The 26,659-nt window shown below is 39.4% G+C and overlaps 1 protein-coding gene across 1 annotated transcript in view; it reads right to left on the bottom strand.

Annotated features, from left to right (window-relative positions):
* Window positions 1–202: 202 nt before the first annotated feature.
* The window catches only part of TOC75-III (translocon at the outer envelope membrane of chloroplasts 75-III), a 42,331-nt gene continuing 15,874 nt past the window's right edge, over window positions 203–26,659 (bottom strand). Inside the window, exons 5-8 of the mRNA XM_089431982.1 lie at window positions 1,737–1,928; window positions 1,278–1,526; window positions 881–1,135; window positions 203–770 (exon numbers count right to left, since the gene is read on the bottom strand). Of these exons, the coding sequence (XP_089288108.1) occupies window positions 531–770; window positions 881–1,135; window positions 1,278–1,526; window positions 1,737–1,928 (936 nt within the window). The 3' untranslated portion in view covers window positions 203–530. The remainder of the gene's footprint in view (window positions 771–880; window positions 1,136–1,277; window positions 1,527–1,736; window positions 1,929–26,659) is intronic.

Here is a 26,659-nt window from a genome sequence, read left to right as displayed (position 1 = left end):
TATAATAGGATTTTCTACTGTGTTGTAGTAAATGTATCAAACTACAACAGACTGTTATTAGTAGACATCAATCATGAATATTTGGCGCTAACTATTCCAAAGGGATAAAAACTCAACAAGGTGCAAACTAACTGCTCAAGATTCTAGGCTTTCCTTCAAGCAAATACCTCATCACTGGATCTTAGGAAGACATCAAAGTCAATCAACTCAAATCTGGAATATTCACGTGGAATAATTCCATTCAGACCTCAGAGTATTAGGAAAATAGATCTCTGGCCGCTATTAATATGGAATTGGGAGAGATTATCAACTTCTGACTCACGCAATACCTCTCAGGAGAAAAGAAAGACAATATAAGGAAATTTTGGGCTAGTTTTGTTCCTCCTGAGGAAAGAAATGGACATGGTCTATGTTCAAATGCAATATCAGATCAATAACTTTCTTAAAATGGTAATTGAGAGAGTAATATATGGCATATGCCCCTGCTGCAGAGATTCCATGACCTCGATGCCAAGGATGCTTGCTAACTCTTAGAATCTTTCCCCAAAGCGAACCAATACTGAACCAGTCCCTGCATTATGGTCTACTGCATACTCTGCTCTCATTAAACCCAATTTAACACCAAGACCATAAGAAGCACCATGACCAACTCGGCGAAAGAACTCTGTTGGGTTTCCTTTCACATCTTTTGAGCTACCCAAGTCCGTTCCATACTCAACAAACGCATATGTATGGGTATTTTTTACAGGCAACCGTATTTCTCCTGCAAGCTGAAATACCAAGTAAAAATGGTAAGAGGCTCCCTTAATGAAATTTTATTTTCTGAGATCTATTTATTTGACAATTAAAACAGGATAACTCCAAACTAAAATCTAGTTACCTCCAGAATGTTTCTGCATGCCCCCAGTTCACCCATGTTATATCCTCTAACAGAGTAGGGGCCACCTAGTGTGAAAGCATCATAGCTAGGAAGGTCCCCAACACAGCCTCCATAGCGACCATGGAGAACAAGGACTGGAGGTGGTGGCTTCTCTGGACCTTCTTCTACTTGTTTTAGTTGAATGAAACGAGTCAGAGTCAATTGGTGCCGATTGAAAATGGGGAACTTGCTACCAATCCCCGTACCTTGATCCAGCTACAGTAACGTAAAATGGTTGCTTTAGTATGGCATACAAATTACAGTAGAAAACCACTAGCAGTAAAAACTGAAAACAAGACAGAGTGATAATACATACTAGTGCTGCTAATTAAATGAAGAAGAAGATAAAGAAAAATACCTGAAAAACATCCCTATCACCAATAGGAGTTCCATTGACAAATTTTGTGTTGTCCCGTGTAATATTTGTTTGCAGAAAAGCCATGTGATCAATACCAGTACCACTCAATGTCGTAGGAGGTCCATCCATACTCAGTGCACCACTTGGCAAAGCTCGAGCTCCATTGGTGCATACAGTACTGGTTTCATCACGAGTTGTGATTTCTTCCATGACTACTCCATATGTGAATTTACTTTGCCGGGTAAGATTCTGCACATGTGAACCAGTTAATTTTCCTAACCCAATGATGAGAGGGAAATGTGAAGAAAGAATCAATTTGAAGGTCTTCAACTCTTAAAATACACCACCAACCTACAACCTTATGCGTTAAATCAACATTATGTAAATACCAAACTAAAAGACAAAGAACTAGCTAAAACCAAAAGAATGGGGGCAAGATCCCATAATACTTCAGCCCACCTCTGTGATATTTGCTTTGAAGCCCGCACGATCAACCCACACTGCAGGAACCTCTTCAATCCCTGGCCCACCAGTAAATACAGGGCTCAATTTCCGACTGTTAAAACAGCTTGCACGGAAAGTGCGGTTCCGAGGATCCCGAACACCATCCAGATAAGGGTGAACATATTCCATTTTGAAACCCAAGTCATCCTGCATCGCAAAATCCATATCACATAACATTGAAAAAAATACATTATTTACCACAGCACCCTACTGTAAACATAACTGCTCACTGCATTAATTTTTTTGCTAGCAAGTCTTCCTGTTTTATTTTCAGTAGCAAATATTTGCTATAAGTTTAGACCCATTCAACTATAACCAACATTACAGAATAATGACAACATTTATTATTTGTGTAATTAACATTAATAACTCCATATGAAACAAAGAAAAATCAGCTTTTGCTCACTGCAATGCAAGATATACTCCAATAGTGTGACAGACGGTTTGGGCCAATAATGCAAAAGTGAAATATCAAACATCACATTGTCAGCCACAACAATAGAATCGCCTACGGCTCATTAAATGATATAATATATAAAGCAGTAAATATTATAGGTCATGAAATGAGCTATAAACCTGTCATTACTTGGAAACATGCCAAATAGTAATATTTGAAATTCAATGTTTATAATGTTGAGAATTCAATAGGGCAATGAATATGTTAATTCTCTTCAACTTGATAACTGTTTGTGTTATCTTTTTACTTATTAGCTTTGATCCTGATTATTATAATGTGAGAAACATCAAACAGCTACCAAAACAATAAGAACAATGACACAGTGTATAGGCTGCAAGCCAGGGCCAAAACCCCTCCTCTTGAGGGGAAAACCCTTAAATCTCTTCTCTTCTTATAGATCTTTCAATTGACGAATACCATGACCTAATGACTCAGACCAATACCCTCCAAGATCAAGATCAACCTCTTGAGATAGTGTGCAAACTTTGTACTTGCCAAACCCAAGTAAATCTCTTCCAATTGCACCAACTCAGCCTCCTGCTGCAAGAACTTCGACCTCCTACTGCAGATCCAAAATTTCGACTCCCCAACCACTGTTGCTGCCACACATGGGAACTTCGATCCTCTTCCTAGAGCCTTCTTCTGTCATTCACATGCCTTTCCTTGTGACTTAGGGATAGAGAGATACCCTTAGTAACCTTCGCTTGCCTTCTTCCCTTCATTTTGTCCCAAGATCGAACCAGATGAGACCTTTGCACAGAAAACCCTAGCTTCCTCTAGCACGTGAGAGAGAACTAGCCCAAAAATATTTTGTCCTTCTTCTGTCATTCACATGCCTTTCCTTGTGACTCAGGGATAGAGAGATACCCTTAGTAACCTTCGCTTGCCTTCTTCCCTTCCTTTTGTCCCAAGATCGAACTAGATGAGACCTTTGCACAGAAAACCCTAGCCTCCTCTAGCACGTGAGAGAGAACTAGCCCAAAAATATTTTGTCCTTCTTCTACCTCTTCTTTTTCCTTCTTCTTCGACTTCTTCTTCGTCTTCTTCTTAACATAGAATGAGATATGAATGAGTGCTTCTTTGGAGGACAAGTTCCTCTCCTTATATAGGCTTCTTCAAGGGGTAGACGTGGCTCTTCAATTAGGCTAACTTGACAGCTTCTAGGCCGACTTGATCTTGGAGGGTATTCTGACACTTCAAAGACAAAAATAATTTTTCTTTACAAGTTACAATGTGCCCATTGGGGTCTTCAATATATGACAATGAATCTTTTGACTTCTAGACCTAGAACAAACCCTCGAAGCACTCAATGGTTGCTTGACCTATAAAATAAAAGAACTTGAGAATGAAGCCCATGCTCCAATAATAATAATTTCTTTTCATTTTATAATTTACAAAAGATACATTTCATACTTATGAAGACCGAACCTAGTTACACATTTTTCAACACTCCCTCTTAACTAGGGAGGTATTCATAGGAGGTACATGGTCATTCTCAATTTGAAGAGATTTTATAAAAGGAGTCAGATTGGTAACTCATCTGTCTAGCATCATGTTAACCAGCATTGTCACATAGCAAGGGCTTGACTAATAGCTCTATCTGTCCACAAGATCAGAGCACAATGCTAGCAAGACCAATTCTTTAGACACCATTATCATTGTCTCTCAAGGTACATACTCCACCCGGGTGTTCACAGAGTATGACCTTCTTTGGACTATTCTTATCTTGGATAACTAGTCCTCAAAGAATACCGGTCCACAACTACTCTTGTCTTGAATGCCCTACCACATTCTCAAAGAGTATCGAATGGTAGATGGTTACCCAATCCTGCATTCTTTTTTCCCAAGTGAAGACAAGAATGTAGTGTATATCTCTCCCTCTCAATTAGGGAGGATATATAAACCAAGCCAAGCTTGTCTCTCAAGTACACAAGCTTCTTCTTCGGAAGAGATTTTGTCAATATGTCAACTACCTGCTCATTAATGGAGATATATTGTAGCTGCAGCACACCATTTTGTACTAGCTCTCGAATATAGTGATACTTGTAGTTTATATGCTTCGCCTTTCCATGAAATATCGGGTCTTCAAACCAACGTATACAACTGGTGTTATCACAAAGTATCACTATAGGGTTTAACGATCCTTCAAACAAGTCAGATAGCAACTTCCTCCACCAGACCACTTCTCTCTGCTTACTTACTTCGCAGGCTGCAAAATATTCAGCCTCAGCACTACTCAACGCAATTGTGTCTTATTTCCTGCTCATCCATGAGATCATGGAGGATCCAAACTGACATGTCCTCCGGTAGTGCTCCTTCCATTTTGTTCACTGCCTCCGCAATTGAAGTTTGTATATCCCTATGTTGCAGGAAAGGTAGGGCAAGGGGGCGTTTCCATACGGAAACAGGTACGAAACACTGAAACGCGTATGGTACGGCCCTAAAACGCATTTCAGGCCGTACTGCCACGTTTCACGAAACTGAAACGTGGCCAGTACAGCCTGAAACGCGTTTTAGGCCCGTACGACTCACGTTTCAGCTTTTTACTTGTGTTTTTTTCATTTTTTTTTTTTGTTTGCTTTCTAATTTATTTTTAGGTTATCCTAGTGACTTCTAGTTGCTTCTAGATGCCTGTCTGAAGTTATAAAAGTGAACTTTTGCCCTAATGTTGATATGCAATTCATGGTAATGTTAAATTCTTAAAGTAAAAGTGATATTCTCCTTTATTTTTCATTTTCATCATTTTACTTAAACTTTTAACATTACCATGAAATGACTCGATGTTTGAGAGTGGTTTCACCCTCATTGGATTTCATATAGAGAAAATAGAATTTTAGATCTCACTCAAAATGCAGTAGACTTATTTGTTTTCCAGAATTTCAGGATTGGGGGGATTGCAATGTTTCCATTGAATTTTATCATGTACCCTAGGGTATGGAACTTGTATTTAATCAAGAGAACCAAGCCCTCTATGCAGGGGAGACTCCCAATAATGAAGAGCATGTAGGGTACTAGGTGTTAGGATATTCCGACACATAGGAAATAGTTAAGTACAACTTGGTCTAGTATAGAGTTAGGTATAGAGTTAGGTAAAGTGTGTCTCTTTACCTTGTACATTTTGTAACTTACAATCATATGTAGTGATCCGACGGTTCATTCTCTCCTCGGTATTACCGACACTTGATCCGTGGCTTGACACCCGATTGGTCCATGATTTCTATTTAAAGCGCATGGAAGGTCATTTGTAGAGTAATCCGTCTATGAGAGAAGCTTATGTAAATTTTCATTCTTTTATTAATAAATTGCCTGAAATGGCCGCGTTGGCTCAGGTCGTGGACTGTTTCCCTCTTTGAGGGTTTTAACCACATCAAAAATACTGATGTATTGATCTGCGATCTGGTTGTGAGCGGTGTCCTTTGGTGTTCTGTCCGAGGAAATTACCCTGTAAATTCCTACATGGTATCAGAGCCAGTTGAGGGCCGCGTCCGTTGGTGATCCAAATCTGAAGCCGGTAGAACTGCATCCGACTGCCGTTTCCTAGATCTACTGTTTCTCACTGCTTTCGGGCCGAGAGGACTGCTCTGTTGTGTTGGGAGCATCTGTTCCAGTGAGGAACCCCTTTCGTTTCACGCGAAAAGGTTTCCGGTAGCCCTAGCTGCGTCATTTTTAAGATCTGGAGGTATACAGTGTTTATTTGTAGTTTACAGTTATTTTCTCTCTGTTTATTTCGGTTTCAATTTATTTAGCTTTTTTTATTACCGGATCTATACCTTTCATTTCTGCGTATGCTCTTTGACCTGCGACTCTATGCGATCTGGGCAAATCAGAAACAGAAAAGAAGGATTTTTCTCATGCGTATGCTCTTTTCCCTGCGCCTTAGTGTGATCTCGGAAAATCAGAAACATTGAGGAAAATATTTAGTTTCCGGCTAAAGCTAACTTTGAGCCGCAAGGTTCATTTTTGAAAATATTTAGTTTTTCGGCTAAAGCTAACTTCGAGCCACAAGGTTCGCTTTTTTTGTATGTCCGTGTTGGGTTTTGTGTTTTTTGTTTTGTAGGGAAAAAGAGCCTTCTCTCTCTCTCAAATTTTTTGTATAACTCAATTGGTTCAAAGCTATTTTAAGAGAGTAGAGGTCTTGGGTTCAAATCTCCTTTTTGTGAGGGCGGATTTTTCATTTCCGCACATTCCCGCACTTCGTCGGCATCTTCAACAACTTTTTTTCCAAAAGCCATAACTTCTTCATCCGGAAGCCGTTTTCAGAGCCGTTTTTTTTAAACCAGCCTAGTTTTTCGAGATCTATCCATTGGAACACTTAGTTTCAGCATCTTTAGCTTCAGTTTCCGTTGAAATGGAAAGTCAATACCAAGTTACCCTTGACAGCACCGACTACTTCCAATGGTTGTCCTACATTGAGGATTTACTTAGAAGTAAAAGTCTCTACAGAATAGCCTCAGGCCAAGAAAAGAAACCGAAGGATGAAGATAAGGCTGCTAAATGGGAAAATAGGCAAGATCAAGCACATGGATTGATAGGGATGTCTATTTCTGCAGATCTTAGATTCCATATTGCAGAACTTGATACTCCTAATAAAGCAATGAAACAAATCAATAAAGTTTTTGGGATTAAAAATGAACTTAGAGCCCATCAACTTGAAAATGAGTTGCTTACATTGGACCCTAATAATTTTTCTTGCATTGAAGATTTCTTGTCCAAGTTCAAGACCCTTAGATATCTCTTGGAAGGTGTTAAGGTTAAGAAAGAAGATAGTAACCTTATCTATTCCATTCTTACTAAGTTGGGACCAGCATACTCTGTGTTTGTTTCCACCTTCCATTCTACAAGAGAAGCCTTCATTTCTCAAGGAACAGACTACAAGTCCCCTTCCTTTGACTCTTTTTGTGATTCTTTAATAAGAGAACAAGAAAAACTCTTACACCTTGGTCTTCTTAATCTTGGAAACTCTTCCAAGAAAGCGTTAGCCGCCCAGCAACAACCAAATTCAAAGAATCCTAAGAAGTCATATCCTAAAAAGAATGGTCCTAAACCAAACAAGGGTCCTAAGCAATCTCAGCCTCAAAATGAAAAATCATTTTAACAAAATGATAAGACAAATAAAAACAAATGGAAGAAGACTGATAGACATTGCAACTTTTGTAATCGAGATGGCCACTTAGAATCCAAATGCTTTAAGAAGATGGAAGCCTTGGAAGCAGCGATGAAGAAACATAACATCCATTTGGAGCATTCTTCCCCTTCAACTTCATCTTCAGGAATGGCACTTTCTGCATGTGGTTGTCAATCATCTCGGTCTGGTTATGCATTAAATGTATCTTCTTCTTCTCATTCTCATGAGTGGCTCATTGATTCTGGAGCTTCTTATCACATGGCCAAAAACAAAGCCATGTTTTCTTCTTTAAATGATTGTAACACCAAAAATATATATGTTGGTGATGATAGATCTCTTAGTGTTGTAGGGACTGGAACTGTTCATCTAGACAATGGTCAGTTTAATGATGTATTATGTGTTCCAACCTTATCCTGCAACCTTCTATCTGTATATCAGATAACTCATTCAGGTGAAGGTAAAATTGTTGAATTTTCACCTCATGATGTTGTAATCAAGGACCTAAGAGATCCTAAACAGATTTTAGCTACTGGCATTGCTGATGATTCTACAAGGTTGTATAAGTTTCACAACTTTGGGTCATCAAATCTTCCCTCAGTATTTGTTGCTCATAACGATGAAGTGAGCAAACTTTGGCATGAGCGATTTGGTCACTTAAACTATCGCTCCCTTCAGCATCTATGTAAAGAAAATATGGTGACAGGTCTTCCTATGGTATCTTGCAGAGATGGTGTTTGTTCCGGATGTGTACTCGGAAAACATCATCGGGACAGTTTTGAAAAACGTGCCTCTTGGCACGCCTCAGCCCCTTTACAGCTTGTGCATAGTGATTTATGTGGTCCACTTCCAGTTGTTCCATTCTCTAGCTGCAAGTATTTCTTAACTTTCATTGATGATTTCTCCAGACGCACTTGGGTATACTTCTTAAAACTCAAGAGTGAAGTATTTAACACATTTTTGGCCTTCAAGGCCTTTGTTGAAAAACAATCTGGACATCAAATTCTTAAGCTAAGATCTGATAATGGCGGAGAATATGTTAAAAACACATTCATCAACTTTTGCACTGAGAATGGAATTCAAATGCAACATACTGTTCCATATACTCCACAACAAAATGGTGTAGCTGAAAGGAAGAATCACACCTTAAAGGAAATGGCTAATTGTATGCTACAATCTAAAGGACTTGGTCTTAGTTTTTGGGCAGAAGCAATTAACTGTGCAAATTACATAATAAATCGCACTCCTACTAAGGCTTTAAAGAATATCACTCCAGAAGAAGCATGGAGCTCAATCAAACCAAATGTAAGTCACTTTCGTGTTTTTGGAAGTGAAGCGTGGGCCCATATTCCAGATAAAAAGCATAAAGCTTTAGAACCTAAGAGTGAAAAATGTACTTTTGTTGGATATTCTGAAGATGTCAAAGGCTATAGACTTATTCCATTTAAGTCCAAAAATGTTATCATTAGAAGAGATGTAAAATTTGATGAAAATATATCGGCCTGCGAGCCTAGTCCGGTGGATGTGCCACCTCTCCCTATCTCTTCTACTTTTGAAAACATCTCTTCTTCAGATGGTGAAAGTGAGGATGACAATCCTCCCCCACCATCTCAGGATCCTCCTTCAGCTCCTCAGCTTCCAAAATGGGTTCGTGCTACTCGAGATGCAGCAGGTGATCTTGCCGGTGATCCTACAGATCAGCGACACACACGTTCTCAGTTTGACAGAGCCTCTTCTTTATTGGCTCAAGCTCCAGTAAATTATGATCCTGACACCTTTGCAGAAGCTTCAGGCCATCCAGATTGGGAAGCAGCTATGAATGAAGAATATCATTCATTATTGACAAATGATACATGGGATCTTGTTCCTCTACCAAAGGGACGAAAACTTGTTAGATGCAAATGGGTTTACAGAACCAAGTATGGACCAGATGAGAAAGTTGATAAACATAAAGCTCGTCTTGTTGCTAAAGGTTTTTCACATGTTGAAGGCATTGAATACACTTAAACCTTCTCCCCTGTTGCCAAAATGAACTCTATCCGCCTTGTTCTTTCCCTTGCTGCCTCGTTCAAATGGGAAGTCCATCAGATGGATGTTAAATCTGCCTTCTTGCATGGGGACTTGCATGAAGAAATCTACATGGAACAACCCATTGGCTTGTATGTCGGCTTAAGAAATCCCTTTATGGTCTCAAGCAAGCTCCTCGAGCTTGGTATGCCAAAATGGATAGCTTTCTTTTAGAATCTGGCTTTTCTAGGTGTCATTCTGACAATAGTGTCTACACCAAGAAAGTGGGCAAGTCTCTTATCATTCTTGTTCTTTATGTTGATGATCTTATCCTGACTGGTAGTGATCCCAACCTTATAAACCATGTGAAGTCTAGCCTTAAAAGGAAGTTTGAAATGACAGACTTAGGACACTTACATTATTTTCTCGGTCTTCAAGTCTTGCAATCCAAGGAAGGTATTTCCCTTTCTTAGTCCAAGTATGCCTGTGATATTCTACGCCACTTTCACATGGAAGACTGTAAGCCAGCCCCTTCTCCCTTTCAGTCTGGAGTCAAACTTTCAGTCACTTGTACTTCTCCTGAAGTTGATGCTACCTTATACCGTCAACTTGTAGGAAAACTTTTGTATCTAACCCATACTCGTCCTGACCTTTCCTTTGTTGTTGGCCTTGTTGCTCGGTTTATGCAAAACCCACGTGAAAGTCATTGGAAAGCAGCTAAAAGAATACTTCGTTATGTTCGAGGTACAGTTCAGTTTGGGATTCATTACAGTGCCGAAGCAACTCCTCTATTGGTTGGTTTCACTGATTCTGATTGGGCTGGTGACCCTGATGATCGGAAGTCTACTGCCGGTTATGTGTTCACTCTTGGTTCAGGACCTATTACATGGGCTCGCAAGAAACAAGGTGCCATTTCTCTTTCTTCAGCAGAAGCAGAATATCGTGGTGCTGTAGAAGCTAGTAAGGAAGCCTTGTGGCTTCGTCAGATCCCGTTAGAGTTTGGCTTTCAACAGCAGCATCCGACTACACTTTGGTGTGATAATCAAAGTGCCATTCAGCTATGCAAAGATCCAATCCAACATCAGCACAGCAAACACATTGAATTGCACATGCACTTCATCAGAAAGCTCATTCACGACCATGTTCTTGAAATGCAATATTGTTCAACAGATGATCAAGTTGCAGACATCTTTACAAAAGCTCTCACAGAGGCGAAGTTCACTAAACTTCGATTTATGGTTGGAGTTCAGGAAGTTGTCACTAAGGGGGGATAGGCTCTAGTGCCTCCTTCCTTCTCCTATTGTGTCATATTTGTAAATCCTTCAATCCTATCCCAAGTTGTTCTTAAGGGGGGATGTTAGGATATTCCGACACATAAGAAATAGTTAAGTACAACTTGGTCTAGAATAGAGTTAGGTAAAGTGTGTTTCTTTACCTTGTACATTTTGTAACTTACAATTCGACGGTCACGATATGTAGTGATCCGACGGTTCATTCTCTCCTCGGTATTACCGACACTTGATCTGTGGCTTGACACCCGATTGGTCCATGATTTCTATTTAAAGCACATGGAGGGTCATTTGTAGGGTAATCCGTCTATGAGAGAAGCTTATGTAAATTTTCATTCTTTTATTAATAAATTTCCTGAAGTGGCCGCGTTGGCTCAGGCCGTGGACTGTTTCCCTCTTTGAGGGTTTTAACCACGTCAAAAATACTGGTGTATTGATCTGCGATCTGGTTGTGAGCGGTGTCCTTTGGTGTTCTGTCCGAGGAAATTACCCTGTAAATTCCTACACTAGGGTATGAAACTTGTATTTAATCAAGAGCACTAAGGTCGTTCGACTATGTAGGAGGAGACTCCCAATCAAGCACGAGACAAGAAATTAGAAATTTCTCGTGGCTGATTTTGGATATTTCTATTTTCATTATGTGATCATTCATGAGTAAATGTGATGTAAATATAGAGACTTATAGTTTATGCATTCACAACTGACAATTTTATCATAATGCAATAAATTATAATGTATCATATATGCTTTATGATTGCACATATTTCTTAAATGTCCTAATAAATATATATATATATATATATATATGTGTGTGTGTGTGTATATATATATTCGCGTTTCCCTGTTTCCAAAATTTGGGGAGGTCACGTTTCGTATCGGTTCCCGTTTTAGAAATTTGTACCCGTTTCCCCATTTCGTGCAACCTAGGTATATCCCATCAAGTGGACATTATTTCTTCCATCATATTTCAAGCAATAACGAATAGTTTCTCGTAGATATCTCAAGATATGCTTTGCTGCTATCCAATGATCATGCCTTGGCTCCACTTGGAATTGATAGAGAACATTTACTGCAACACGTCTGGTCCAGTATTCACCGAGTACATCAGTGAGCCAATTAGTTGTCTATACTTCGAAGGATCCAAAGGGCTTGATTAGGAACTCCTTAGTCTCTTCAAGTTTGTGATCATCGAAATGGTCATAGGTTTGCAGTCCATCATGTCAAACCTCTTCATTATTTTGATCACGCACTTTCCTTGACCCGAATAAACTTCATTAGGTCCTTGCCATACTTCTAGTCGCATCAGCCCAAGGTCCTTCATGTCAAATTCTACTGCTAGTTGCTTCTTACATTCTTCAATTCGACCTTCTACACCTGTCAAGAGAAGATCATCTACATACAAAAGAATGATTACAAGTTCTCCACTTACAACCTTGATATAAAAGTTCGGATCAGCGAAACTTTTTGTGAAGCCTATTCTTTGTAGGTATGCATCCATTCTAGCATAACATGCCCTTGGTGCTTGCTTGAGGCCATATAATGATTTCTTCAATCTGCAAACATATGCCTTCCTGTCTTCAACTTCAAATCCCAAGGGTTGCTCTATAAAGACTTCATCTATTGTGCCATTCAGAAATGCAGTCTTGACATCCATTTGATGGATGTTCCATCCCATTGATCCTACCAAAGAGACTAATAAACGAATCACCATATATCTTGTGTTGGAGCAAATGTCTCTTCGCAGCCGATGCCTTCTTGTTGAGAGAAACCCCTAGCCACAAATCTTGCCTTATACTTATCTATACTTCCATCTCCCGCATGTTTGATCTTATAGATCCACTAAGAAGTTACCACAGATTTGTTTTCGGGCCTAGGTACGACCTCCCACACTCCATTCTTCATTATAAATTGATATTTTTCATTCATGGCATCTTTCCATTCCTGATGATTGATAGCCTCTTCAAAAGTGGATAGTTCTGCTTCTATTAGTTTTGTCATGTATGCAACATACCTAGAGTATCTCTTGGGTTTCTTGCTTTCTCTAATTGAGCCTTTCACTACCCGATGACCTTCTACATCAAGTAGTGTAGATTTCAACCAATTAGGTTTTTTCCTTGTTTCTTCCTCAAATATTGAAAGTTCTTCATCATCGGAGTCTACGGGAAGTTCCTTTGATTTCTTGAATGCTATACTTTCATAAAATATGAAATCTCAACTAACTTCTATGTGATGTCCTTCTTTTATGTAGATCCTATAGGCCTTCGATGAGTTGATGTAGCCAACAAACATTCCCTTCATGCTTGATGGATCCAGCTTCTTTCTTTTTTCCTTTGGTAGATGAATATATACAGGAAACCCAAAGATCCAGAGATGATCTATAGATGGCTTCTTTCCAGTGAACACTTCCTCCAAAGTTTCGTTGTCTAGGGACCTGTGGGGACTTCGATTTTGAATGTAGACAATTATCTTCGTGGCTTCTCCCCACTGAAACTTAGGTAGACCCTGATCGTGTAACATTGTTTTTACACCTTCTTCAATGGATCTATTGTTCCGTTCTACAACTCAATTTTTCTTGAGATTATATGGGACTATCAACTCCCACTTAATCCCAGACTCCCTACAGAATGCTATAATCTCCTTGGATGTATATTCTCCTCCATTATTAGATCTTAGTATCTTGACTCTTCTTTCTGTAAGTTTCTCCACTTCAGCTTTGAATTCTTGAAATTTTGTAAATACTTCATCCTTGGTTTTTCATTGAGTAAACCCAGGTCTTTCTTGAATGATCATCTATAAATGTGACACAATATAGATGACCTCCAAGTGATTTAGGAGTCCTAAGGCCACATACATCAAAGTGAATGAGATCCAAGATTTCTTTTGACTGTGAAACACTGGTTCCAAATGGTCTCTTGGTATTCTTACTCAATGCACATCCCTTACATACTCCTTCGTGATCTTCCTTCAGTTCAGGTATTCCATCTACTATGGAGCTTAGAGTTGGAAGGATTTTGAAATGTAGATGACCAAATCTTCTATGCCAAAGTTCACATGGACTAATTTCAACGTGAACTAGGGCTTGGGCTAAAGGAGATATCAGTCTGTAAAGTCTTCCTTCTCAAATGCCAATGACTTTAGCTTGTTCTATACTTGAGTCTTTACTCCATACAACAACCTTTCCATCAATGAAAGCTACTCTATCACCCTTATCTTCTAAGCTTGAAATGGAAAGTAAGTTCTTATGCAAACCTGGAACAAATAGAATGTTGTTGAGGTGGATGTTGCTTCCATTCTCCAGCTTTATAGAAGTCGATCCAATAGCCCTTACGGGATAGCTCTTGTTCTCTCCAAGTTCCACTGAATAAGTAGATTTACCTTTTGATAAGGTCTTCAGTTGTTTGGGATGGCCAGTCGTGAGTCTTGATGCACCACTATCAATTACCCAAATGTTTTCATCTTGGAATGTGCCAAAGAGAGCCGAGAAGAGACCTTCATCCTTTTCCTTGATTGATACCTTCTTTGAAGAAAATAAGAGACTCCATGCTTTCTTGATACTTTTCTTGTGATGGCTTTCTATCATGGAACATTTCTTGATGATCTTCTTCGCAGTAGAGGAGATCTTCATGGTGCCCTTTGCTAACCTTAGATCTAATACCATGTTGAGAATTCAATAGGGCAATGAATATGTTAATTCTATTCAACTTGATAATTGTTTGTGTTATCTTTTTACTTATTAGCTTTGATCCCAATTATTATAATGTGAGAAACATTAAACAGTTACCAAAACAATAAGAACAATGACACAGTGTATAGGTTGCAAGCTAGGGACAAAACCCCTCCTCTTGAGGAGAAACCCCTTAAATCTCTTCTCTTCTTATAGATCTTTCAATTGACTAATACCATGACCTAATGCTTCAGACTAATACCCTACCAAGATCAATCTCTTGAGATAGTGTGCAAACTTTGTACTCGCCAAACCCAGGTAAGTCTCTTCCACTTGCACCAACTCGGCCTCCTACTGCAAGAACTTCAACCTCCTACTGCAGATCCAAAATTTCGACTCCCCAGCAATTGTTGCAACTACTGCTGCCACACATGGGAACTTCGGTCCTCTTCCTAGAGCCTTCTTTTGTCTTTTGCTTGCCTTTCCTTGTGACTTAGGGCTAGAGAGATACCCTTAGTACCCTTCGCTTGCCTTCTTCCCTTCCTTTGTCCCAAGATCGAACTAGATGAGACCTTTACGCAAAAAACCCTAGCTTCCTCTCGCACGTGACAGAGAACTAGCCCAAAAATGCTTCGACCTCTTCTTTGTCCTTCTTCGACTTCTTCATCCTCTTCTTCGCATAGAATGAGAGATGAGTGAGTGCTTCTTTGGAGGACAATTTCCTGTCCTTATATAGGCTTTTTCAAGGGGTAGACGTGGCTCTTCAATTAGGCCGACTTGATCTTGGAGGATATTCCGACACCTTAAAGACAAAAATATTTTTTCTTTACAAGTTACAATGTGCCCATTGGGGTCTTCAATATATGACAATGACTCTTTTGACTTCTAAACCTAAGACAACCCCTAGAAACACTCGATGGGTGCTTGACCTATAAAATAAAAGAACTTGAGCATGAAACCCATGCTCCAATATAATAATAATTTCTTTTCATTTTATAATTCACAAAAGATGCATTTCATACTTATGAAGACCGAACCTAGTTACACATTTTTCAACACATAACAATGACTCTCTCATTGTTATGTGTTGAAAAATGTGTAACTAGGTCCTCCATAGCTAAAAGAATTGATAATGAGTTGAAGATCACAAGCTCTACACTATATCAGAACAATAGGGCAATCCCATGGCACCTCATATGTAGTATGCACTGCATTGAATGCCAACTAGTAACCCATGATTACAAAATATCCTGACAAATAACTGAGCTATGAGCATTGAAGGAATATTTTTCTCTCTATCACGATTATAAATTTTTCAGATTATTGGATGTTTTATTAGTCTCGACTCTAAGAATATTTTATAATATATTTCTAATTCATGTATTATATAATATTATTTATATATTATATATTATATAATATTATATCTAATCTATTTTCTCTAGTACATTAGATGTATTAAATATTATTCCCTATCTGCATTAAATATGTTAGGAAGGCCTTCCTGCTATAACAAGTTTACTATTCTCCTTTGTAAACCAAGTTCTTTTCTAGTACAGTTAGAAGCTCACCTTCTTATAATCTTTTTCATATTGTCTCACATGCTCTTGTTTATACAGTTCATAGAAGAGCCTGTATTACCTTCATACTTTGAATTTGCATGCACTGTGTACATTGGGTGCTTGCTTTTGCAGACATTTTCTGATAGGAAACCGCATCCTCGAGAACTCATACAATATCTGGTTCCTAGAGAGCATATAATAATGGTCCTATAATAAAGCAATAATGTATTTTAGATTAGAATTAAGCAACTTATGTCACATCATAATGTGATTCCCGCAGAAAAATCTTCTCGAAAAAAAGAATTGTGTTAGATTAGGTTGGATCTTAACTAATAAGGCGGTTGTACGGGATTTTGGTATGAGGCATTGTCTTCCTTATATGTATTGACATCCACACTGTACTAAGTATAAATCAAGCATACCATTCTCTCTTTAATATATCATGGTTCACGAACATCCTTATTTTTTTCATGTTATCAAACCCATGGTGAGAAATGGTCAAGGAAGCAACAGGTGAAGGAACAGCAGGACTGTTGTGATCAGAGAAAGACACTGAAGGACTGCAATCACACACAGGGTTAGGCAGAGGCAAACCAATCTTTGAGGTATCTAATAATTGATTTATGGTTCATCAGGTTGAATGGATATTTGTAAAGTTAAAAATAATAATAAGAACTATGAAAGGGGCTGCGAATGAAAATTTGTTAAGTATTGTCTCAAGGCACACGAATTAAAGGAACAAAGGCTGACAAGCTGTTGGTCAACAATTAACAAAGACATCATCCAGGATGAGAGCCCACGAGGGCAGTCATCATTGAAAAAGTGAAGTGAGGAATCACAGTAAACCACATGTTGTGTTGTTGGGACAAGGAGGCATTGCAGTTGTTTTAGATAACCTACACCATCGTTGCAATCAAACAATGTCAGGGCATATCATAGACCCTTAGAGGTTATTAAACACTGCAAACAACAGTCTGTGAAGTTTGTGGAGAAGCCATCATAAAAAGAATGGGTTGACCTAAGCAAAGGAGTTACTTGTAAAAAGGGCCAACATATGTTTGAAAGATGTCACATTGTACTGGAGAGAATCATTGTCATGGGTAATCAGGACAATTCTTGTCATAGTTGTGGCAACATGTAGGATGCATGAAGCAAACGGTGTTGCTATGAGGATTGTGAATACGCATGAGTAGCTTGCGGGCTACCAAAGTCACCATGACACATTACCTACCTGCTATGTTACCAAGACCACAGGGTCTTGATGCTAGATCCGCGGATACGCATTTCGGATACAGATACGTATAGAGATCCACCCAGATCCGCGTCAATTCCACCACATAAACAGATCCATCAAACCTGTAAATCAATCCTGTGCCAGCTAGCCCTCACACACCAGATCCCAAGCAAATAGCATTATAGTTTTTGGTTAATTTTTTAAAGATATTAGCCCTGTTAGAAACCCTAAAAAGTGAATAACCTATTTAGAATTTTAGTTAGATTACTTATTAGTATTCTATAGGCTGTATAGTTGTAAGTTATTAATTACCTATAGGTTGTATAGCAAATGATAATGCAAACAGGTAATGTCCAACACATCAAAATTTTAATTTCTAATTTTTTATAATGCTAACAGGAAAGTTCTGAGACAACACATAGATAATAATATATATAGCTCAGAAAGGATGGCTGTCATTAAAAATTTAATTAGATCAATCCCATGCAACTCTAGGTGAAGAGTCCTCTTAGAACAGAATGATACATAGATTATAGCATGTTCTCAAACAGTGTACAATATTCATTTAACACTGTAACTAGTTGGGAAATTTTGGATTTCAAGGCAACTTTCAAGGAAGATGACAGGTTGATCATGATGTAGAGTTGAAATATTCAAATGACAAGCATGTAGACCATTTTTGGATATGTCATTAGACCTACTCTACATCATCATATAAATAGAGTGATCATTGAGACACTTAATTTTGTATTTACAGTTATACTTTTTGTATAAAGCGTGATGCATCATGATTTTAGTCCTCAGATTTATAAATTATCTAATGACTTCAGTTCTAATGTTGTTGTTCATGAATGGTTTCGATTTTTAACTTTGAATATGTTTTTCAAAATTTAATTAAAAAAGAATTATTGTATTTTCTCTATGTTGCATTTCCCCACCATATCCAGATCCTGGCTTTTCAAAAATCTGGTGGATCTTTATCCGGATCCATATCTGTTTCCATTTCCTGGTAATAAAGACTACCTGGGAATTACCCAAGATATTGCATGCATGAGACATTACTAGTCAAGCAATAACATTACCCGCAAAGTCAAGGTAAAGGTATGAATCCAAAAAACAGATCCTACAACAAACAATAAAGGTAGGAACCCAGACAAAAGAATCTTAAGGAGTACTTGACCAAGGGATTCTTGCCCATGAAGCTAATGTCTCTAAGCAATAGTTGATCAGCTTTAGAGAAGATCAATCAACAGGAAGAACATGTTAAGAATTGCACAAGTGCAAAACCCACACCAAAATTATAGTCGAGGAAAAAGCTGCAGTGGAGAATTTCAACATGCACTAGGGTTTGATCTACATAACAGAGAAGTCAACTATTGAAGGGCATTGACAGAAGGTATTTGTAATTTTCAAAATTAGATACTTTTTTGAATTTTTATTTTGAGAGTCGGGAAGATGAATATCAGGGCTTGCAGTTTTTGAGTATGAGATTGTCAAAGACTTTTCAAAACATATTTGATTTTATAAAGTTGATTGATGGGATAGACAAGTGATTGTGCATGCCAATTGCTGATAGATGTTGCTTTTATTGTGGGCAGTTTTGGTATTGTCGTTATTAAAATCAAGACCACAAAAAATGGTTGATAGCAAAGAGAGTCTGATCTTGGCGTAGTTTAGCATCAATTATATGGGTATATGTGTTTTTCCCATAGCTGGAAGGGACCACAACCCCCCCTGGCCCCTCACTTCACTTCCAAGGCATGCTCTAAGAGGGGCACCTGCTAAGCACCCTTAAAAGCATGCTTCTGGGTTGCTCTCGAAGGTCTTTAAGGAGCATGTTCCTGACGTGTTTTAGGTGCTCCCTGCCCCTATGGGAAATGCTCTGTTTCACCAATACAGATCCTTTGCAAAATTAATTATTCAACTGGTGTCCCTTCACACTCTGATTAAATTCTTCAAGCTCAATTCATTAACATGGTTCTGTCTATGGGTTCATTTATAAATCTGGTGGCTTGGTTGATGGATTGCATTCCACTTACAAATATCCAACAAATAGACAAACTACCTTGCCTATGCTGCAAGCCAGATCAAAATTCTTGTGCATAACATTCACCACCAACCTTGATCATATTAACCAATAATTGAAAAGCTGATATATACATTAGCTCACCCAACACCTTAATTTTTATCAATCAAATGAAGGTATTGGCTGAAAATTTGTATTCTCATACATTTAATCACCAACAATCTAGTTGATCTTTAAAGAGCACGTTCCTGAAGATTTTTATGTGCTCCCTGCCATTATGGAAAGTGCCCTGCTTCACCAATACGGATCCTCTTCAAAATTAATAATTCAACTATTGTCCCTTCAATGAATTATAAGACTCTGATAGAATTCTTCAAGCTCATTTCTTTATCATCGTTCGGTATATGAATTCATTTATAATTCCAATACGCATCCTCTTCAAAATTAATAATTCAACTATTGTCACTTCAATGAATTATAAGACTCGGATAGAATTCTTCAAGCTCATTTCTTTAACATCGTTCTGTATATGAATTCATTTATAATTCTAGTGGCTTCATTGATGGATTGCAGTCCACTTCCAAAAATCCAACAAATAGACAAACTACATTACCTCTGGTGCCAGCCACATTAAAATTCTTGTGCATAACATTCACCAACAACCCCAATCACATTAACCAATAACTGGAAAGCTGATATATATTTGTTCACCCAACACTTCTTAATTTCTATCAATCAAATGAAGGTATTGTTTATAAACAATGTTCAGCCCAACATTTGTATTCTCATACAATTAATCACCAACAATCTAATTGATCCTTAAGGAGCACGTTCCTGAAGATTTTTAGGTACTCCCTACCCCTATAGGAAGTGCTCTGCTTCACCAATACGGAATCTCTGAAAAATTAATAATTCAACTAGTGTCCCTTCAATTAATTATAAGACTCAGATTAAATTCTTCAAGTTCGATTCATTAACATGGTTCTATCTATGGGTTCATTTATAAGTCCGGCAGCTTGGTTGATGGATTGCAGTCCACTTTCAGATATCCAACAAATACACAAACCATAGTTGCAGGAACCGTCCCGTCCCCCAAGGATTAGGAGACGGAACCGCGTCCCATACGGATCTGCCACCAATCCTCCAAAAGAACAGCGGATCCGAAAATTGGATCCACAGTTCCACCATTTTTTGGTAATTCCTGGAAAAACGGATATGCGGGGGCTCGATCTGCAGTTCCAGCTGCCCGGTCCACGGATCAATAAAGGATCGGCTGCAGATCCATCAAGGTTTGGGCATGTATCCGTCACGGATCCGAGAAAAGGTGAACGGTTCCACAGGGCTTTTTTTGTTTTCTTTGTTTGAAATTTCGAACTATTATGTGAGGAACTACGCTTTTTGAATACTCCCAAGGTGCCCTTTAATGCTCTCTAGACGCTTCCTAGATGCTCCCTAATGGTAATGTTTATATTCTTGAAGTAAAAGTGGCATTCTCCTTTATCTTTCATTTTCATCATTTTACTTAAATTTTTAACATTACCATGAAATAACTCAAGATGTTTGAGAGTGGTTCCAACCTCATCAAACTTCATATAGAGAAAATAGAACTTCATATCTCATTCAAAATTCAGCAGACTTAACAGTTTTCAGGGTCAATGGGATTGTGGCATTTCATTGGATTATATCATGTATGAGGGCATGTGATTGGCATTTAAGAAAGAGAATCGAACCCTATATGTACCCCAGTGTTGGTGTTGTTGATTGTTGAACTTCTTTGTCATGGAGTTAGCAGAAATGTACCCTTCACTCAAGTCAAAATCATTGATCAAAAATGTTAAGCTTTATCTACCATAATATAAGGTTTGGATTAGGCCGTTTGATCAAAATTGGGCAATCTTGACTAATATCCCTAGAGAATCGAAGTAGAGGCAAAGGCTAGACAAGAGAAGAGGAATCTAGATTCTAGATGGTCGATGCATCTAGATGGTTGATGTTGGGATAACTAACATTGATGTACAACGGATGCCATATATATCTTGATTTATGTAAAAATATGCATGTTTTCATGTCTTCTACAACTAATTTGGTATTTTGGATGTTTTTTAAATATAAATGCAAAAAAATATTAAAAGAATTATATATATAGTACATGCTTCCACGTCCCTGCTTCGTGCAACATTGAGACAAACTACCTTGCCTATGGTGCCAGCCACATCAAAATTCTTGCACATAACATTCACCAACAACCTCAATCACAATAACCAATGATTGAAAAGCTGATTGGAGCTTTCTAGATATGGATGTACGATATTGCTAGAGCAGTTTGTGTGAGTTAGCCAAAATGCAGATCTGGGTAGCAAATTGACTTCCAGTGGCCAGAGACAGGTGTTGGAGGAAGTATGAGTTATCCAGTGCGAGCTGCAAAGCGAAGAAGTGTCCCAGACATGGGACAAGGCTCGAAAGGAGGTAGTGGGGCACCAGATCCAGGTGGAGGAGGAGTATGAGGCTCCGGTGTGCCAGATGGGCAGGGTCCAATGCAGATGCAACAAAGAGATCAGATAGATCAGTCCCAATTGTTGAAACAGGATCATCACCATTGCTAGGGGCCCAACGTATCATAGTAGGGAGTTCAGTGTTAGCAGTTGCAGTTGGTTATTCAAACGACAATTGCATAGCTAGCTGTTATGGGTACTCGAGAGACAGTTACAGAACTAGTCGCAGTGACACGGGCAATGTGAATTGCCTAGTTGCAATATGCAGGTGTAGTTCCATCCAGTAGTGTTACACGTCATTTTATCGCATTAGGCAAATGACCAACGGTTTGGATCTTTCGCTATCCATAAATGTGTCCCAAAGCATTCCCCTACAAAGTTAGAATCCAAATTATCCCAAAGAAAGTGGAATTCCTAGATCCCATGGTTCAAAACCCTATTTTTGGCTTCTTGCGCAGTTCCCTAATCATTTTTGGCACATACGCAAAAGAGTCCATTTGGAATTGTGCATAAGTACACATTGTCTTACACTGTGACCTGCAAACAGGACTTAACGCATGTAAAAATAAAAAGTAAAGTCTAGAAGCATTGTTAGTCGTATATATTCCAATTAACAAGCTTCGAATGGTTGCCTATTCAACCCTGATCCCTCCCATCATGGAGCTACTCCCTCTCTTCATGAAACCCCTAGCCCACCATTAGTGGATCTTATCCCTCCAAAAATGGATCCCAAACTTCCCACTCTTGGCCTATAAAGCTAACCCAGGCCTGAGGGGGCAGAGAAATTTCCCATAGGGAGATCGAGACTCAAAGGGCGTCTAGTTTTGGAGGGAGCAACCCTATGGAAACTAGTACTTCTGGATATGGGGAGATCAGACTCATTATTGCAGTAGTTGCAGCAGCAGAGCAGTAGTAGCAACAGTATGAGTAGATCAGATTTTCCATGTTTGCAGCTATACCTCCAGGAGAGAGGTGGGGTGATATGGAGTTGTAGTCCTAGAGTTGCGTAGAGGTTGGGCAAGGTCCATTAAGGTGTCTTCCTCATGGATCATTACCTTGCTACAGGGGCCCATAATATTTAGTAGCAGGATGGATCAGTGTCAGTTGATGCAGTCAGATTCTAGAGTGACAGTTGCAAACTAGTTGCAGTCAGGTGCTGAGGGGCGCAGATGCAGTGTTGATAGCAGAGCAGGAGGCTCAGTGTAGAGTCAGCAATAGCGCAGATTCTTCAGTGGGCAATGCAGAGGCTAGTAGCAGTCAAATGCTCAGAAGACATATGCAGCACAGAGACAGTTGATTCAGTATTTCGGATGCTTCTCAGTTGTAGTAGTTGCAGTAGCAGCAGCAATAATTGAGAAGGTGTTGCAGTGCAAATGCAAAGTTGGCAGCAAAACAGGATGTACAGGGAAGTGTCAACAGCAGCACAGATGCAACAATTTGGTTCAACTACAGTCAATGGCAGATGAATCAGAATAGCGCAGTTGTTGATGGACAGTGACTAAGGGAATAGTGTAGTGACTAAGGGAACAGCACAGTGACTAAGGGAGCAGCACTGTGACTAAGGGAGCAGTGCGGTCATTTCCAACAAAGTTTCTTGTCAGACACCAACAGCGTATATGGAGGATGTTACAGAGACAAGGTGTTGCAGCAGTAGTACAACACTAGAGTTGGTGAGAACATCTTCCTACCTAAGAGGGAGTGTTAGTTTTTGTAGCATCAGATGGTGTTCTAGTCTCAATAGTTGTCAAAGAGGCTAAGAAGCAGTAGGACCCCATAACCCAAAAAAGGTTTCAGGAAAATCCACCTAGAATTGCCTTAATTAAGTTAATTAATCAGTAATTAAATTTTTCCCAAGTCTAACTTAGGAAAAATGATTAATTAACAAGAATTAACTGAGGAAGGTGAGATTTCTCTAGAAACACAAACGAATCGATTAGGAAATAATCCCAACCATTGGTTAAGATTTAATCTTGGTCGTTGGAGTCCCACAGTGAAACTATAAGAAGAAGTTGATGGGTAGATGGAGGAATACACTTGAGATCAATTTCCTTGGGCAGTTCGATTTTCCAAAGAGCAGCAACAACTTGTCGACAGAGTTCGAGCTAAAGAGGGGACGCAGAGACAGAGACGGGTAGAGACAGTGAGTCCCGAGGAAGTTTTCTAGTCCAGAGAATCAGCAACAGAAGGGTCGCATTTCCCAGAAAAGTTGCACAGAGCCAGCGTAGATAGCTTCAGAGGGAGATTGATTTTGCTGAATGGAAGGTGTTAATTTTAGATAACAATGGCATGCTCTATGCTTTAGCACAATTTACTTCAATGTTCCTTTAGAGCCCAATGACAATTTCCAATTATATCCAGTAGCAATCACATTAACTTAAACACGTTGATAGTATATGCAGATAGAACATAAAAAAACAAGTGCAGAAGACAAGCCAAGACAAGAGGACACAAGATATGGCGGATGTCAACGACAAACCCCAATGTGGGGAACCCTCTGATCAAATCTTCTTATTATTCTTCAATAGTTCAACAGAGAGAGAGTACAAATATCAAATTAACTTGCCCAAAATAGTCTTGTCAAATCAGCAGTCAATAGCAACCCTAACCAGAAAGTCAATGGTGGTCAAAGCAGCTCCAAAATGTCCTCCAAGTAACTCTGTCAACAGCAGACGAATTTGGCCTTCCAAGAGGGTCAAAGTCAACCCAAAAACAACTCAGTCAACCCAGTCAAATGTTGTTGTAATTTCTACAGTCAAAGGCTTAAGTCAACGTTGAAGTCAAACTAGTCAAACTGTCCCAATCACCTCGAAAATTGTGCCAATCAATGCAGCTTTCAAAAATTGGAATTTTGCACTCTAGATCAAAGTCAACGCATGGTCAAACAATCCAAGTCAATGCTAGTCAACGTTGTCATGTTCCCTGAAATTTTGGCCTACGAAACAGTCCAGAAATTTGGCCTCATGCCACTCGTGCGAAGAAGAGAGAGGTTGTCCTTGAGTTGTACGAACTAATCAAGAGAGGAGAGAGATGATGTGATGTGTTGAGAAGATGTCCAAATGAGAGAGAGGTCACTCTTATTTATACACTTCGTTGAGGGTGAGGAGACACATCCATCAGGCTTCATGAGCGTACATTTGACTAAGGCCAACCTTGACAATTTATGCATGAGAAAGAATAAATTCAAAATTCCATTTCTGCTTGTCAGAATGAGGTGATCTTTATATCATCTCCATCATATTAGTTGTCCTAAGGTGGAATTTGTCCCTAGTTGCCAATTTTAAAACTCCTTCTCAACTAGGGAGCATTGCACCTACCAATCCAACTGTCATCATGACATCATGTCATCCTGTATCATCCCTGACATCTTTGCTTTGCTCTGCACTGCTAAACCATGAAGTAATAATCAAGAAGAAGTGATCGAAAGTGAGTCACAAGATCATACCACTCTCCACTGACTAAAGTCAGTCCTTGATCCCAAATCAAGTTGTGGAACACCGTGCATCCTAGTCGTAGGGAGTACAGTTGTACACAATGCGTCCATCGGTAGTGATATGGTCCCTAACCATCTTTTCCCAACTCAGTGGCCAGAAGAGAGGTACTTCCCATGAGTCCCAGACTCTATGGGTAGGATGTGTGCCCATAAGCAGGAGAAGGTGAACCACTCATCCTGCTCATATGCCATAAGAGAAGGTGAACCACTCATCCTATGCATATGTCAATCATAGGGGAAGGTGAAACACTCGCCCTACATACATGTGTCCCGGTAGGGGAAAATGAACCACTCACCTTACACACATGTCAACCATAATGGCGTGTCACTGGGGAAGGTGAACCACTCACCCTGTATCCAACACACCACTAGGGGAAGGTGAACCACTCACCCTATGGTCACTCATAGCTCCAAGAAGTACCCCAAGCCCTCAGGAGCTCCCAGAGCTCTGTGTCCAACTCATACGGGACCCTCATAAGAGGGTCGTTCCATGACTCCAAGTCTCTCTTGGAAGGTTAAGAATTTGACCTTCCCCAAAGGCTTCATGAGAATGTCTGCGACCTACTCATCTGTTCTAATGTGTTGGAGCCTTATTGCTCCCCGTTGTACCATATCCCGGATAAAGTGGTACCTGATATCAATGTGCTTGGAGCAGTCGTGGAACACGAGATTCTCTGATAGGTGAATCCCACTCTGGTTGTTGCAGAAGATCACGGTGGTATCCAACACGTGCTCAAATAGCTCACTGAAGAGCTTCCTCAACCAAACAGCTTCACAATAGGCCATACTCACAGCAATGTATTCGGCCTCGGCAATTTTTAATGCAACCGATTTCTGCTTCATGCTTATCCAAGATATAGAAGCAAACCCCAAAGAGAAGCAGCACTAGACATGCTCTTACGATCCACCACACTATCAGCCCAATGAGCATTTGAATATCCATGTAGCCTCAAGTTCCCGGCAATGTATCTCAGTCCATAGTGGATTGTGCCTCGGATATATCTCAAAAGATTCTTCGCAGCGATCCAATCAATGTGACGAGGTTCGACCATATATTGACTCAACGTATTCACAACGAAGCATATGTCAAGACGGGAGTTGACCAAGAACATCAGGGCCCCCACATGTTGACGATACTCAATAGGGTTGGCTAAGCTGGGCCCAACAGCACTTCCACATAGCTTCTTAATGTTGAGTTCCATCGAAGTAGTCACGAACTTGCAATCCAACATTCCACATCTTTCAAGTAGCTTCATAATGTATTTTCATTAAGAAAGGAAAACCTCACCTAGCTTTTGCCAAAACTCCAACCCTAGGAAATAATGCATCAGTCCTAGATCCTTCATCTCAAATTCGAAATCCAACTCCCTCTTGCATTGATGAACGAGAGGGTCATTGCCTGTCAGAAAGAGATCATCCACATAAAGGACCAGAATGAGAGATTTGTCCTTTTCAATCTTGAAGTATAAGTTCAGGTCAACATCACTCGTTGCAAATCCCAGTTTCATAAGATAGTTATCGATCGTCTCATACCA

The sequence above is a fragment of the Pinus tabuliformis genome, chromosome 5_1 (genome assembly GCF_031772625.1).
Source record: "Pinus tabuliformis cultivar Carrire ecotype Pingquan chromosome 5_1, CPIR1, whole genome shotgun sequence".
Lineage (NCBI taxonomy): Eukaryota > Viridiplantae > Streptophyta > Pinopsida > Pinales > Pinaceae > Pinus > Pinus tabuliformis.
The sequence above is the reverse complement of the archived record's forward strand: the minus strand, read 5'-3'. Positions and strand labels throughout refer to the sequence as shown.